Source organism: Trachurus trachurus (assembly GCF_905171665.1).
Source record: "Trachurus trachurus genome assembly, chromosome: 3".
Classification (NCBI taxonomy): domain Eukaryota; kingdom Metazoa; phylum Chordata; class Actinopteri; order Carangiformes; family Carangidae; genus Trachurus; species Trachurus trachurus.
In genome coordinates this window covers 16,259,495-16,275,889 of record NC_139893.1, presented here as the reverse complement: position 1 = coordinate 16,275,889, position 16,395 = coordinate 16,259,495, and the positions used below count along the sequence as shown (strand labels likewise).

The window sequence follows — 16,395 nt, the reverse complement described above, 5'->3', positions numbered from 1 at the left end:
CTTCATTTCACTCCAAAACCCAGCATGTCAACAAGGGGGTGGTGATGGGGACTGCATCAAAAATAATAATGCACAAGGGAACCAAAGGCCCCCCCAGCGGGAGATTTTATTTGTTACATGAGCACTTAGCATTCATTATTTAATCGATACAAGACTCCTGATTACATCAAGAGTTAAAATCATATCACCCTGCTTGTCTAGGATGCTATTGGCTATAGTTTCTAGTGCTTATTGTTGTTCATCCAAGTAGGATATGTTAGTGGGGATGTATACCAGGTGGGGATGCCCTTTTGGAGGATGCAGCAGACAGTTTACATGTTGCCACGGCGGTTGCTCCTTTGGCAGTCAGTCAGATGCTCATCTAGCTATAATGGAGAGAGAGAGTGAGAGTGAGAGCGAGAGAGAGTGAGAGAGAAGTAGTTCTGGAAATGGAAAGGGCTTCAGTCCCCTGATTCAGCCTTTAAGCTGCTTTAGAGGATTTCTGGGTATTTTTTTCTCTCCCTCCCTCTAAAACAGACAGCTGATATTGGCTCTGAACCAGAACAGGAGAGGGCAGAAGCCCTGAGCTTTCACTGCGCAGCTGCAGACACAGGGCAGGGAAGAGCCAAGCTGCTTTGTCTTGGCTTTATAATCCACTCTTGGGAGACACGTGAGGGCAGAGACCGCTGCCAGGAAGGTCCTGCTGCTCCCTACTGGGGACACCCCAGTAAATGGGAATCTGTCCCTATAGGCGACCTCATTGTGCTCAGGTCAAACTGAATATTTTTGCTGGACTAGCTATGTGTTTTTTAGCTGTCAATCCCAGATGCATCTAACATGCTTGAAAGTTTTTAGTCCCATGAGTGGGACAGGAACAACTCTGTATTTTGGTGAAACTGATGATGGTGACTGTAGCAATGTCAGGATCTGAGTAACTTAGTAGAAAGAGTCTGGGTTCAGATCAGGCAAACCGGAGGACTGTAAAATATTCATTAATTTTCTATACTTGCTTGTTCTTCTCAAGGTTGTGACAGAAGAATAACTGAGCATACGGACTGATTTAAAGTCCACCAAAGATTTAGTCCACCATCTGACTGCCACACAAACATTATGGTCAGTGTACCGGCAGAAATCGAGGCAGGTTGAGCAGGTGCCCCATGTGTAGAGGCTACAGTCCTCGCTGCAGGTGGCCCCAGCTCGAATCCCACCAGGCAGCCCTTTACCCCTCTCTCTGCCACCCATTTCCTGTCTATGTCTACTGTACTATAAGTAAAGGCCCATATCCCTAGGCTACTACTTTCTGTGTATGATGCCTGTGTGTGGTCTTGTGTTGTCTTCTGCTGCTGGTAACATTGTAATTTCCTGCAAAGGATTAATAAAGTATCTTTAACTTTAACTAAAAGAAAGAAAGAAATCTATGCAGACTTGAAATTCATTGTGAAACTTTTCACAGTTGAGATTTCGAGAATCTCATCGGTATTTTTATAGGCTACCATTAGGCTATGGAAATAATGAGAATGAATGGCTGATTAGAATGATGGGGGAAAACCCTATGGGGAAAACAGGAGGTTTATCATACAGAAGAACTTGGCTACTAATTAATGAAGTAGCCTATAGTGATGGTGAATTCTGAAATGTGAGGTAGGCTCGTTATTCTGTAGGTCAATGGCAAATTAACGCGAGGAAAGATGTCGTTACTGATATAATCGATCAAAACGAGTTAACATGTGCCTGCCTACCTATAACATACCTACACCTATGCACTGTTATATCTTGCGTACACATACATCTCTATAGGTTATCTTACAGCAAAATCGCAGCGTGTCAACAACACTGTGTTCAGTTTACCAGAGGAGTGCCATGCAGTGAATTAAAACAATAGCACCCGCGAGTGGAGAACTGAGATTATCGCAGTTATGTGGGTGTAATTCTGTAGCAGTCCACTGGGTGGTGCTGTTTGACCGAACGTTATTTTATCCGGAAGTTCTCGACGGGTTCCGTAGAAGCCCGAAGCGAATCCCGGAAGCTCCCTCCGTTACTGGTCGCTGTCTGATGTGTTGCTGCTGCTGCTGCCGCTGCCACTGTGGGGTTTGACGGCGTTGGAGCTCTGGAGCATAACCGGAACACCACAATGTATTAAGAAGACGCCCCCAGTGAAATAAATCAGAAATATTAAGGTATGTGGCGTCGCTGTCACCCGGGAGGCTCGCCTCCCCCCGCCCCCCCCCCCCCCCCCCCCACTCGTCGTTCGCATAACATTGTTAGCATGCTATCCCGGTTAGCCGCCGTCCGTTGCTAGTTAGCAAGCGAGATCCAGTGCAAATGCATGTGAAGTGTCAAGCTAGCGAGGCGCGGTGCCTGTTATGTGTGTGTATGTTTGTGCGTGTGTATGTGTGTGTGCGCGCGTTCAGTTTCAGTCACGACCTTTAGTTATCTTTGCGGCAGGGAGGGCGACCCGTGGATTGCGGTTGGACCCGGGTAGCTCCACTAATGCGAGCATTAACACCGATGGCGGATGATAAATGAGAAGGTGGTGATTTACGGTCTCGTCGGTGTGTGAGGACAGACAGGCGCTTATCTCAATCACACCTTGCTAACTAATCTGTTGAGGTGCTGTAGTGTGTGTGGTCTGTGTGGTTGGACTCAAGGTTAGAGTGGTCTGCTGTCACTTACAAAAAAAACGTGTAAGTATTAGTTATATATTTCACTTGAGCGGCATCCCCCAATGGGCTATTGTTTGTTTTGGCTACAAAAAGGAAGAAGACACATACACCAGCATTTTTTTGTACAAAAAACACCGCGGAGGCGATCGATAGTGTGCAGCTTAGGAGCAACTACCGTGATTTGCTGTCGGTGTTAGTGTGTTACTACTGCAGTTTGATGGTTTGGGTAGAAACCTGGGCGACATCGAAGTGGTCAAAACACAGTGGACAGGACTGATTTGTCACCTCAGAGACAGTAGAGATAAATCTATGATAACACCACTGACTATTGGCAGAAAATACTTGCAGTGTCACCACATTGCTATGAATAGCAGGCATGATGGGTGTGTTTCCTTGGAGTGAGAAGGAAACACTTGCAAAATCCCGGGCAACACACATACTCATAGAGGAAGCAAGCATGAGACATATTGTGTGGGGCAACTTTTTAGATTATACACAGGTTGCAGTATATTAAATGTGTACATGTTACCATTTGCACTAGGTGAACACTGATACAGCAGCGCTGCATAGGCTACACTTTCCTGAAAAGTTTTTGATGACAGTGTTTACAGACTCGTTAATTCAGATGCAGCTTGTGATGCTGTTAAATTTTTTCCTGATTTAAAATGAATATTTACCACATCCATTGATGTAAATGGTTTAAGCAACGAGTTAACTTTAATTTAATGAATGTAGAGCCGTATTAGACTGCAGTAGTCTCAGTTAATTATACCAGTGCCACACTGCCACACAGTACTACTGTATGTGCTACTATGCTGTGCCGAAAGCAAATTCTGCCGACTTGTTGTGCAGTCCTTAACAAATAAATGAAATGTGTGTTAGTCCAAGGTTGTCAAGATTTAACATATTTTGTGCATGTTTTTCACAGGTGGCACCCTACATGGCAGTCTATGTATTTCATCCTCAGTGCTGATCCAGGAGGTAGACATCACAGCATGCTATTGTGAAGAGGACACCTATTAGGTAGGTTTCCCCCTTATCTTGGGCCTCTTTTGGTTTCAGTGTTTTTTGAGCTAACAGAGAGGGCAGCTATCGGTTTGGTCTTGTGCAAAAGCTGGAAGAGTGACATTCTTGTTTTGATAGGCCCCCTCACTGAGACCCTTACCTTAAGAAGTCATTTGCAACCCAATTAATGTAGACAGCAAGCATTTAAAGATAGACAAAAGCAGTGTCGAGTAACTTGATATGGCTTTTTTTTAAGTAAATGAGCCAGCTGTCAGCTTTGATACATGCCCACTTCAGTTGTAGCACAAGTGTTCATTGAGTTTTAGGGCTGGATAAACCTGCCTTGTGGCATTAAATACAAAGGTTTTTATTTGGTTGTGAACGTTGTCGATAAGAACCTTTTACAGAGGGATCTATATAAATAACAAGCAGCCAGATTTGGATTCTGCTTGTAACGTTGTTGGCCATTAGATTCCATCATGATTTATTTGGCTGTGTCAGTATCCCTGGCCAGGACTGGTTTTATTTTTGGTTCTTACTGTTTTCAGGAAGAATGAAATTACCTTGGCCATTAAGCTGTTTGGCAAGTTTGAGATGTAACAGTAAAACATAAAACCACAGAGTAAATCAAAGCCCATATCTTTCTGTATTATTTTAGGCTTACTTATTGTTTTATTCTATGTTCTTTAACACTACATGTTAGCTTACTGCAACAGAGTGACCCAGCAGTGATTTGAGCAGGATGACACTGAGGAGACTGTTGGTTGTGTCAGAGAGAGAGGCGAGGAGGAGAGAGGGAGCAGTGGCTCTTGTGTTGTGCCCTCTGACTTGGAAGGGCAGACAGCTGGACAAGCAGCTGGTGTGGTTTTAATGGGCCTGCTTCTCATTGTCCACAGAGAAATCAATATGCCCTAAACTAGCCAAGAGCATTTTTTGTTTGTTTTGGTGTGGTTCAAGAGGAAAACAGCATGGCGTCAAACCGCTGGTGATCTAAAAACAAATTAAAGTATCTTAAAATGAATCCTATATTTAACAGGTAACCAGTGAAGTGTGGCCAGTACAGGAGAGAATAATCCCTATAGTCATAGGAGTAGGTTAATTACCTTTAATTGTCGGTGTAAGCTGTTTTTAGATCGGCAGGGCAGAGACGCGACGCAATGGAGGAACACAGTAGTTTAGCTTTTCCCTCATCAAACTCATCAAATACACAATCCAACAACTCCAAAACACTCTTGTGGAGAAGTTGTGACCTGCACATTCTGGCCACACTTCACTGGTTACCTGTTAAATATAGGATTAATTTTAAGATACTTTAATTTGTTTTTAAAGCACTGCATGGATTAGCACCAGATTATATCTCCCCTCACCTCCTACTCCACCTCTCGTCTGCTCAGATCCACTGACAAGTCATTGCTGTTCATCCCACCTACAAAACTAAAAACAAGAGGTGACAGAGTCTTTTCAGTCACTGGTCCCAAACTATGGAAAAGTCTCCCACAAACAATCAGATCTTCACCCTCCAAAACTCAGCACTTTGCTCTTTAGCACTACGCTTTTTCCACAAACAAACTGCTTTATTTCAACACACAGGTGCTACTGTAAACCGAAAAGATATACAACACACTGGTGGCCCCATGCACAATAACGCATAGCTCTCATAGTCTGTCTGTGATCCTGGTCAGAATAATCTACTGCAGGTAAAGTGTCGACCATTCATGAGTACCTCACACAACCCCACCTCAATAAACCTAAATTGTCCCTTTAACCGAGGCACCTTTTACCAAGGACAAACAGAGCCTCTACAGATAGTATTGCATCTTTCAGGTCACATGTGTCTTCGTATCACTATAATAATTCTTGACATTTTCATTTAATAGTCATGTCTCTTCATTACAGTCTGGATGGAGCTTTGTAGTCAAAAAATGCTTGCTACTATTTTTCCAGTATTTCTCCACAGCTCCTGTGGTTCCCCTGGCATCAGCTTTGTGAATATCAAACATCAATATAACTTCATGCTGACACGTGTAATAAGACCGCCTGTGCTCTCGTGAGTTATTCCCGACACACCTCTAGTTGATTTTTACCGATTGAGCCTCTTGTCTTCAGTAGTTCCCAACTGACAAACATTGAAAACGGTTTCTGTTTTTTTCACATCATTACAACATGCTGCTGTGAAGCAGTAAATCAAAGGTGTGAGTCATTTTTTTCCCGTTACCACAAGATGCTCCAATATTTAGCCTTCATCATTTTCCTGTGTGAAATGGTTCTGTCAACAGAGACGGCGCTGTCATCCAGCCATGACATTTTTAATGTAGAAAAATGTATTTTTTTAAGTAACTTAAGCTGTGCTTTCATTAATCACTGACACACACTGTCATATACTGTACCTGCACATGTCATGTGTAGGTAAATGATGTGTGTGCAGGTGAGAGTAACAAATTAGACCTGTATGTATATAGTATATCTTAAAGTTGTTTTTTCAGCTTTGGTACTCGGTGTTATGTGTGGGACCAAATAACCTGTAGATGTAATAGAGCGGTATTAATACTAAACAGATACGATATTTGGTTGCAAAAAGGGAGATTTGGTAGCATTTATGTTGCAAAGTATGCTTTGGATTTCTTTGGCATTTAGAGAAAGGTGAGGCTTAGAGTACACAAAGAATGATTGAGCTTAGCTCAGGGAGGCAAACTTTAAAAATACATTGCTACAAGTGTTTTTTTTTCACACATTTTTTTTAATAGAACGTCTCCATTATTTTGAACCAGTTACCATGAAATCACTGTGTGGCAAGATGTCTTCTCTGGTTTGGGGTTTCAGCTTCACAGGCCAAAATTCTCTCGGCCCCTTTGGCATTTTAGTATTGCAAGCAATTTCAGGGACAGTCACTGACATGGAAAGTCTTTGGATGCAAGCAGAAACAAATAGCAGTGTGGTGTTTAGAGAGCAGTGTGGTCAGCTCATCTGCTAAAGACAAACAGCTTAGCTCTGCAGCACTCATTTCACTGGAAATGTCTTATTCGATTTAAATCCTTAATGTCGTTTGCCTCAAAGCACCACACCAGTCCACAGTAGCACTAAATCAACAAATGACCCTCCACTATACAGCTCAGATAAGTGCTGTTGCTTACTTTATCAGCCTTACTAATGTAAGGTAAGGCTTAGCACAACTCTTAAATTGTTTTTCCTGTGTAAGATGATGACAGACCTACAGCCCATGCGAAACAGTCTCTGTTTAGCAACATCCTTTTTCAGTTGAACATGCAGTACGTATTCTATAGTTAAACACTCATATGCACCACATTGATATTCTACAGTGATACAGCTGGAAAAGGAAAAGCTTTGAAACTGGTTTAAATGCTTAAATGAATCAGATTCCAATGCTATTTTTCTGGGTAGTGTGTCATCATACTCAGATAAGATAGCATGACATCCTGCAAGGAAAACACAGATCTCAGGACAGACCCTGGTGAACTTGATTAGCAAAAGAAAAAATGGGTGTGTTTGTGTCATCTGGAAGCAAAATATCCCATTACAGTTATGTTGTAAACTGGCTGACTTTTTTTCCCCCCAAGAAAACCTAAAATTGCAGCATATTATTTGGGTACAGCCTTGTTTTGTGGGCTTACTTTGTCTCAGAGAGTCACAGTGCAGCCTGCCAGCAGCAGGTAACTGGGTCTACAGATTATTATTAGCCCGTATTCCTCATACACATGTACCTCAGCTGCAGGATCAGTTTCCTAAAGGGAGCGGGGCAGCCATTGATTTATCTTGAAGCTGCGGACATGGTCTCTGGGGTCGGTCCTGAAGGTTCTCTTGTGACCTTGACATGAATACAGAAGAAGAAACCTCCAGTGACTCATGTCCCTTGTAATAACAGCTGCACGACTCAAAGGGCACTGAACTTGAAGAGTTGAGTCCAAGGTCTTGTTTATACATTTTCTTTGCCCCATTAGTGACAGGGCATGCTAGTTGGATATCTAACCAACAACAAAATCCTGAGTACCTTTCCTATAATTTTCTTATCAGCTGTTGTGTCATATGTCCATCCTGATATACTATATAATTACATCATTATTAATTCCTCTACCTCAGTCTCAAATTTCTCAAACCTCTCTGTGGTTATTTTCAGAAATCTTAAGTAGGGTTGGGCACCGAACCGGTTCTAACATTTTGATTTAATCTGAATCGTTAAGAAGTTTTAATTTCGGTCCCCCTAAACGATTCTTAAACAATTTTCATTCGCCACACCCACCGCCGGTAAAACAAGAAAGAAGAAGTTAATATTTCCTGTGCAATAGGCCAACATATATTGATTTTCTATTTTTTTCAGCGTGTGAAAAACGTATTTCCTTGCAGAGCTGCGCAACTGCGAACAACAATGCTCCCCATTCCGTGTTCTGCTCTTACGTTTTATACAGAACGGCGAGTGGAATAACTTGGCAACAGAATAAGAGGAGCTTGAGTAAAAACAGGAGCATCCGCGAGAGGAAGGATTGTTGCTGGCGCAGAGAAGACGGCTGGCTGAAGTGATCCAGAGTTGAATGACGAATGAAAAAACTTTGCAACTGAAAGTGAAGTCACTTTGTGTGACTTGTGCTTTACACAAAAGTGTAGTCTAGCCAAATATTTTGTTATTGTTAAGTCATTTAAATGAATGTAATATTTATTTCACTTCACTTGATACATTTAAGACCCCATTCCCCACCGGCCAGCGCCACAAATAGAATCTACGTAATTCTGTGGGAAAAAGAACCGAGAACGATAACCGTTAGGAACCAAAATCGAAACATGAAATCGGAATCGTTAAATGTCAAACAGTGCCCAACCCTAAAACTGCAGCCTCTGATTTGTTGTTGTTGTTTTTTTACCATGCATTGTCTTGTCCATTTTCTTTGAGACATAAAGCCTAATTTCTATCCTCCAAATTTCCTCTTCCCAAAGGCAGGATGCAGTCTTCAAACCACCGACTGCGAGACATGGAGCAGCACCACCCGCTGCTGTCGGCAGGTGCGGACGTGGAGACGGGGAGCCTGGCAGCCGGAGTGATGGTTGGGAGTCCCCACGCGGGCCACACAGCCGGGAACCGCACACTGTGGTTCATTCAGGACAGCTGCGGGATGGTGTGTGCAACCATGACCTGGTTCCTGGTGCTGTACGCCGAATTCGTGGTGAACTTTGTTATGCTGCTGCCTGCCAAGAGCTTCTGGTACTCGCTCCTGAACGGGGCCACCTTCAACTCTCTGGCTGTGCTAGCACTGGCCTCACATATGCGCACGATGTTAACTGACCCGGTAAGGATGTTAAAGAGAGTAGGAGTGGGTAAGGGTGATTATACAGAGAGTTAAGAGAAGAAAGCACCGAGCAGGGTTTGAAAGTGAAGAAGAGAAAATGGGGACAGAGTTAACGAGCGGAACAAAACAAATGTCACAATGCAATATAAACATACTACACATCTGGTATTCATCAAAAACAATACAGAATAAATGATGGGTTACGGTTAAAAACAAAATGTGAATGTTTTGTATGAAGAATTATCTTACTTAAAAAACAAATATATTGATTTGCAAGTTGAAGACTTTTTTTATAGTGCCTGTTTCAGCAGGAGCAGGAAACTCTGACACTTGTAATCACTCACTGATGTAATCTGGGACACGGAGCTGACGGCCTGTGTGTGAGGATGCGCTGAAAGTGAAGGCTGTGTAGAGCGGCCTACTAAACTGTCTGAGTCTCAGAGTTCTCTGCCACAGCAGTTTAATTTGCAAGTCTGGTAACAGTACTGGGAGTTTTCAGCCCAATATTCCCAGTGAGTAAAGCCTCGAGTGCAAAGTCAGGTTCTTTGTTGGCTCAGGACATTTATACCACATCTGAACAGCTGTAAATGCTCTCTGTGTCCATCAGAAATTTATTTTAATTGTTCACATTTTTTCCTTTAATATTTAAGTTAAATTGATGTTATTTCCATTAAAAGCAGCTTTCTATTTCTCCTATATGATACCTCACCTTGGAATATTTCAATGATTGGGTGACTTCCCCCCAGGGATTATTCAGCATTGATGCTGATACTTTTGCCTAGCTTTGGTTTCAGCTAATTCATGCTACAGGGGGCTATAGGTCAAATGTTAGTGCTGCTGTAATGCTGTAATGTAAAAACTAGATGTCTGATGACAGCTCTTCCTGTGCCTTCTAGCCAAACAGCCCAGCATCAACAAATGTTGTATTTAAGAGCCTAAAATAGCACACAGAAGGCTGAGCGGTGGTCTGTCAAACTAAGGTTTAGGAGTTAATTTCTGTGTCTCATTTTAGGTGCTAGTTTGTTGACTGTGGTTTACTCTAGTAGTAGCAGTAACTTGTTTGGACAAAGGTATTTCCAACAATTTCAGCCAAACTAACACGTAGACTCTCTAAAAAACCCACTACCAATCTTAAAGTGTTACTGCACAAAGGCAGACTGACTTGTCTTAGCCCATGGCATATTGCATCTATTTGTAACAGCCAACATTTTTTGTCTTTGGCTGCCTGTCTCAGGGTGCAGTTCCTAAGGGCAACGCAACCAAGGAGTACATGGAGAGCTTGCAGCTGAAGCCTGGTGAGGTCATCTACAAGTGCCCAAAGTGTTGCAGTATCAAGCCTGAGAGGGCACACCACTGCAGGTCTGTGAAGCTGCTTCCCCCAGTTTTACACATTCATCCAAAGTATATTAAAAAAAAAAAAAACATTTGTTGACACATTTATTTGTGTTGACAGCAGCAGTGTAGTTGATGACATTAGCATCAGCAGTCAGTCTGTCATCCGTTAATGTCTTCTCTTTCCTTCCTGCAGTATTTGTAAAAGATGCATCCGGAAGATGGATCACCACTGTCCCTGGGTCAATAACTGTGTAGGAGAAAAGAATCAGAGATTCTTTGTTCTTTTCACTGTAAGTACACAGAGGTACTGATGGAGTAGTCTTTATTTATTTACTGAAAATATTTGAAATCAGAGATTGCGTTTTACAATTTTATATAATAGAATCATTTTTATATCAGATTAGTGGGGAAATTTGCCTGTATGTCATTTTGAAATAACCAGCTGAGGATCATAACTCAGCAGTAAGGTCTTACACCGCAATCACAGGTCTACATGAAATAGCCATTTGTGATTCTCCTTACAACATCAGCACTTTTTTATGACCTCATGTGCTGACTACAACTTTTTGCCGACAGAAACATAAAGCTGTCCTATATGGCTGAGCAGCACAAGGTCACTCGTGTGATTAAATTTTCAGTTTGTTCTCCTTTCAGACTGCCAGAGATAAGGGGGAGTTAACAGTAAAAAATACATGACCTATAATAACATTTTTTTATGAACTGTAGGTTTCACTGTGAACATAAAACTGGGTAGGCTGATTAACATACTGTATATGAAAACCAAACTTGTTGGCCCCTCCCCTTAGCTCTTTCTCTGCCGCTGTTTTCTCACTCTATTTCTGTTTTGTTCTCTTTCCTGCACAGATGTACATAGCCTTGATTTCTGCGCATGCCCTGGGCCTCAGTGGTATGCACTTCTTCACCTGTATCAAGGTCCAGTGGAACGGTGAGGCCTGTCTCTCTAGTTGCATCAGCTACAACATTGAGTTTGACTCAAAAATACAAACAGAATGTGATAAAGAAGTGTATGAGTAAGAAAGACAACTATTTAAATGAGTGATTGAGACTAACAGAGCAGACAGGGAAAAAGAAAGAGATTGTTGTCTGGTTGTAAGAAGAGCTGCTCTACACAGTTCACTGGCATTGTGCAGAAAAATCATCGCAGAGCTGCCATTGATCTTTTCTTGCTCCCTTGTGGGTCTCTCTGTAGGAATGAACCAGAAAATGAAGATGATATTTCATTCTTAGAGCCCCAATGTCTGCCCTCTACAGGACAACACTCTGGCTTAGCAAAGAAATATTTCACACATACTTGGTTCTCATATTCAAGGCTACAGGCTGACAGGTGCAAAAAGTCTCATTTACACTGGAGATCATTCTTACTCCACATTTTCCAACAATTTTTTTGTGTAGGTTTGGTTTTTCATCTTAGCAAAACTGGGCATATTTGGATTAGATGCATTAGAGTTGCTGCGTGCACACCCAGTCCTTGTGGGCCCATGTTGCAGCTTTTAGGACCTTCAAGGGGGAGAAAAAAGGGCTTAGGAATATGTCCACTTAGGATATAAACACCTCTGGTGGTGATTAATGTAACAATTCAGTTGTTCAGTGGAAATTAAACAAACCTCTCCTCCTCTCCCTCTCTGACCAGAGTGCAGTACCTTCTCTCCAGGGGTGTCTGTGTTGCTGCTGATCTTCCTCTGTCTGGAAGCCATCCTCTTCCTCACTTTCACAGCTGTAATGTTTGGTACGCAGATCCACTCCATCTGCAATGACGAGACGGTGAGTATCCATGGCAGCCCACAAGCTTTGCTCCTCATGTTAGGGGTGTGTGTGTGTGGGTGGGGGTGGCAGGGATGGTCATCAGATAAAGGCATGTAGAAAATAGATCAGGCAGCTGTAGGCTTTGTGCATGACTTTGTCCTCTTAAGATTTATATATGATAAATATTTCACTAGTTTAATTTAACACTTTTCTCAGACAAGAAAACAAAAGTATCAATAGATGACTAAGGTCTGCCTCAATGGTTTTTCTAGTTTTGCTGTAATTGCAAATCTGACCATGTTAATGAGCCAAAGCAATAAGGTAACTTAATGAGGAATCTTTCATTTACAGAGGGGTTTCAATGTCTTGCAGGAGATCGAACGTCTTAAAAACGAGAAGCCCACATGGGAGCGTCGCATGAGATGGGACGGAATGAAATCTGTGTTCGGAAGTCCACCCTCTCTGCTATGGTGCAATCCATTCACTGGCCTCCGTCTGCGACGCCTGTTGCTGTTGACCCACAGTCGCCGCAGCGGGTCTGAATTTTCAGTCTGAGACCAGAGCATACTGAAGCAGGGTCAGAAACACTTGGATCATCTCTCTAAAGCAAGATTTCTTGTCTGCCCCGCTCGGCTGGGGCTGATGGACCTCTGATCCCCTAGCTCATCTTTCGTGCTTGAGTGACGGGGAGACTGGCTGCTCTAGTGGGACCCAAGTGCATCAATAAACCGCCACTGAAAGTTTGTATTCTCGCTCAAACTTGCTGATGTAGACCCGAGACCTCCGGTCTGCACGAGTATACTGAGGATCTGAAATATTGTTTTTAACATGAGCAGCTTTTGGTTTGTTTGTGTTTTCAGGTAAAGCATGCAGTATGTAACTCAAGTGAGTCTTTTTTCCCCCCGTGAGACCATCCAAGGTGCTGTTTGAACCCAATTTATGCACCTTCAGTACACAACCCCAGCAGTTTGTTTTCTCTGCTACGCACATGAGATTCGAGATTAGTGTTTGAATTTTTTGAGATCAGCAACATATCTTTTACCATTGCTGGAACCAGACGTGAATCTAAATGGGAAAATGCTTGAAACTGCTCTGTTGGACCCGGACAAGGGAAACGCAGTCAATGACATGCACTACTTACATGGCACTTGAGAACAAGCCTGGATCCAGAGCGCAGTGGACATCAGAAATAAAACTGCGCCACCTTGATTTGCATGTATGACAGCTCAATCAGTCAGCGTCTCAGCCAGAAAATGAGGCTTTCAGTATGTTCAAATGAATGAACAGGCTACTGTGAACACAAGCCTCATTCTTATTCAAGAGGACTGAGTGGCTTTTCCTATCAGTTCATCTCCTTTGTCATGTTTTTTTCTGCCTGGGGTTGAAATTGCCCCTTCTTAACATTACTCAAGCCAGTATGAATCCATTCAGTTCCTTTTTTTAAACTGCTGAAGCTTCTTCAATTTTCATCACAGGAACCACTCCTCAACAATTGATCATAAATGACTCACTGGAGATGACTACTGTTATTCTAAATCTTTTTTTTTTTGGGGGGGGGGGGATCTGTTTTTATTAGTCATGATGTCTGTGTTCATAAACTTTCTATTCCACCACTCCTGCAGGCTGCTCCACATCTCTTTCTCTTCTACTGATTGGTGACCCTCCACTGATGAGCCTCCCTGCATTTTCAAAATGAAGGGATTCAGGTTGAGCAACTTAAGCTGCTGAAAAGACAGAATGTTATTAAGTTTGAATTGTTTTACTCATGAAGTTTTCTGTATTTGAAAAATTGGAGGCTACGTCTGTGTATAGTAGGAATCCTTGGGCAAGAGCAGTTGGATAAGACTTCACAGCATTTAAACCCTGAAAAACAACCTTACAAAACCCGTTGAGACAGAGCCAAGTCTCAGACATAGTGGCTTTGCATGCTCCTTGGCCACCACGTGGTGCAACTCGGTATCGCCTTTGAAAAGGAGAATTGAAAATACTAGTACAACCTCCTCTGGCTCATTGTGAGCTCATTCTGGTCTGCAGAGCCAAGCTCTGTTGTGCAGCCAGCCTGTAGAATTATAAAGGATCTTCTTTGCTGAAAGAGGCTGAGGTAGTGCACTCATTATACAAGCTTTAATACTGAACAAAGTCTCGGGGAGCTCAGAAAATGCTTGCGAGGCCTTACCTACTTCACTCCAGAAATGTCAGGCCTGTAACATCCAGTGGCAGCACAGTAGCAGATACTTTCCCAGTGTTATTAGAACACTTATCCATGCCTTTTAAAATCATTCCGTCAAGTGAATTTATTATCTTGAAAGATTTTGTCATTATTGCCATATTAATGAAAGTGTTTTCTGTGTCTCCTATTTTTACTCTGCATAAGTAACGGGCCTGTTTGCACTGGATGAATGTGGCTTTTTGAATCAAGAATTCAAGGTTTAAATGGAAGTCCAGACTGATAGGCTGGTATTGTCAAAGTGTTGTCAAATCTAGATTCTCAAAGTCTAATTTTTATGGCGTGTTGGACAATATACTGCTGTTTGTTCTCATCTGTGGTTGTCAGGAGAAGGGTCTCTGTCTCCACTGTTTACACTACATGATGATATCTGACGTTCTGTGGCCAGGGTGTTTTAAGACATATATTGTCTATAGAATGTACAACTTATCTATTTTGGGACTAAGGGACACAGCACTGAAAGCTATCTGATATCAGGGGATTTTTTTTAATTTTTTTTTATTAATGCTGGCCTCTTATTTCTAATTTTAATCTGCTTGCCTACATCACCTCAGCAACAGTTTTCTGGGTAAATGTTGGGAGAATATCACTTTCCTGTTCAACAATGTCATATTTATGTTGTCCCTTCTCCTGACATGCTCAATGTACTTTCTGATGTGTGAGTATCAAAGTGAAAACAAGTCAAATTCAGCCAAACACAGGGCATGTCCTTAAAGATCATAAGCATAAGACAGAGTGTATTGTAAAACAGGGAAATTTGTACCATTTTAGTTTGAGAGATGCACAAATAGGGTCAAATAGGTCGACTTGGTTGACCAAGCAGAAGCTGTTGTTAAAAAATAGTTGCAACTATTAGTTCTAACATTACTATACATCTAGAGCCAGTAAGAGGCCTAGAGTCCAATAAACACTAAATTTCTATTAGAATACAAGTAAATAACTGAAGCAGGACTTGAGGTAACAGTGGACAAAGAATACGGCTAAACTTGGTGAATTGTATTTGTAGCAGAACATCAGAGCTAATTGTGGATTGACAAATATTCTGTATTGATTGGGTAAAAATAGGGCCAAGCTTGGTTGGTTGTCCTGTTTCATGACCAAACTCAGATGCTGTAATCATAATGTCTTAAACTGGGGTCCTGTCACAGGGTATGTGGTTTTACATTCAGCAATAGAATCAGTAAATGATTATTTTTAAAGGATTATGCTGTTAAATGTGTTTTTGAGCCGATGCCTATCTCCACTCTGCTGTATGTTCAAGACAAACAACAATCACCATGGAGAGGGAAATGTATGCTGTGTGAAATTGTGTAAACCAACACAAACACTATTCTGTCAAAGGTTTTTCTCACACTAGTTAGAGATTTGTGCAGAAAATCTAGGGTAAAGAGCATTTTGTGATGTATAGTAGTGATTCTTAACAGGCTGGATGTTTAATCACAGATTTATCAATAACATTGCCATGAAAAGTTGAGAAAGGTTTTATTTCTTACTCCGAGAGAAAGTTACTTCAAGAACAAGTCCTTCAGCTTTATAAAAAAAAGTATAAAGGTTACTATTAACAATATATAAATGGAATGTTTTACTCAAGTTTTTTTTTTTTTATTAATGTGTCATAATCTTATAATGTCTTCTATCTTTAAATGTCATTCTTTTGCATAATAAACTTGATTAAATTAAAGTCATCCCTTGATTGATGGTCCATGATATACAATTTCTTTCTCTCTATTCCCAAGATTTGTTTCCTAACAATGTGTGTTAATTCTTTCGTACTGAACATGCTCAAGATCACAGTCGGAAGTCATTGAAGTTGGATGGGTTGGGTGTTTGCCTCACTTGAAATTGGGATAAACATGTGGTAGAGATTATTTGAAAAGTAGAAAATATAAATAACATCTACAAACATTTGTGTGCTTTCTGATGCACCTCCAAGCAAATCAGTGGTTGAACAAACAGACACGTGATCAATGCTGTTTGTATGGAATATCACAAAAATCCCACGAGAAAACAAACAAAGAAATTTAACACCGGAAATGGAAACATAAAGGGACATTACAGGAATATGAAAGCGTTCTGAGCTGGCTGTGGCAGTTGAACAAAAAGTGTAAAAAGCTTTAGAAAAACAAAC

At 41.6% G+C, this 16,395-nt stretch overlaps 1 protein-coding gene across 1 annotated transcript; it reads left to right on the top strand.

The window, feature by feature from the left end:
- Positions 1–1,990: 1,990 nt before the first annotated feature.
- Positions 1,991–15,918, top strand: zdhhc7 (zDHHC palmitoyltransferase 7). Its single transcript, XM_083995214.1, has 8 exons — positions 1,991–2,156; positions 3,571–3,665; positions 8,592–8,941; positions 10,176–10,300; positions 10,470–10,566; positions 11,141–11,222; positions 11,928–12,058; positions 12,413–15,918. The coding sequence occupies exons 3-8, from the start codon at positions 8,597–8,599 to the stop codon at positions 12,593–12,595; spliced, it is 963 nt and encodes a 320-aa protein (XP_083851340.1). The 5' UTR covers positions 1,991–2,156; positions 3,571–3,665; positions 8,592–8,596; the 3' UTR covers positions 12,596–15,918.
- Positions 15,919–16,395: the final 477 nt, after the last annotated feature.

Coding starts and splice junctions, on each gene's coding strand:
- zdhhc7 (XM_083995214.1), top strand. CDS start 8,597: ATGCAGTCTTCAAACCACCGACTGCGAGACATGGAGCAGCACCACCCG. Junction 10,567..11,140: donor GATTCTTTGTTCTTTTCACT/GTAAGTACACAG, acceptor TTTCCTGCACAG/ATGTACATAGCCTTGATTTC. Junction 12,059..12,412: donor CCATCTGCAATGACGAGACG/GTGAGTATCCAT, acceptor AATGTCTTGCAG/GAGATCGAACGTCTTAAAAA.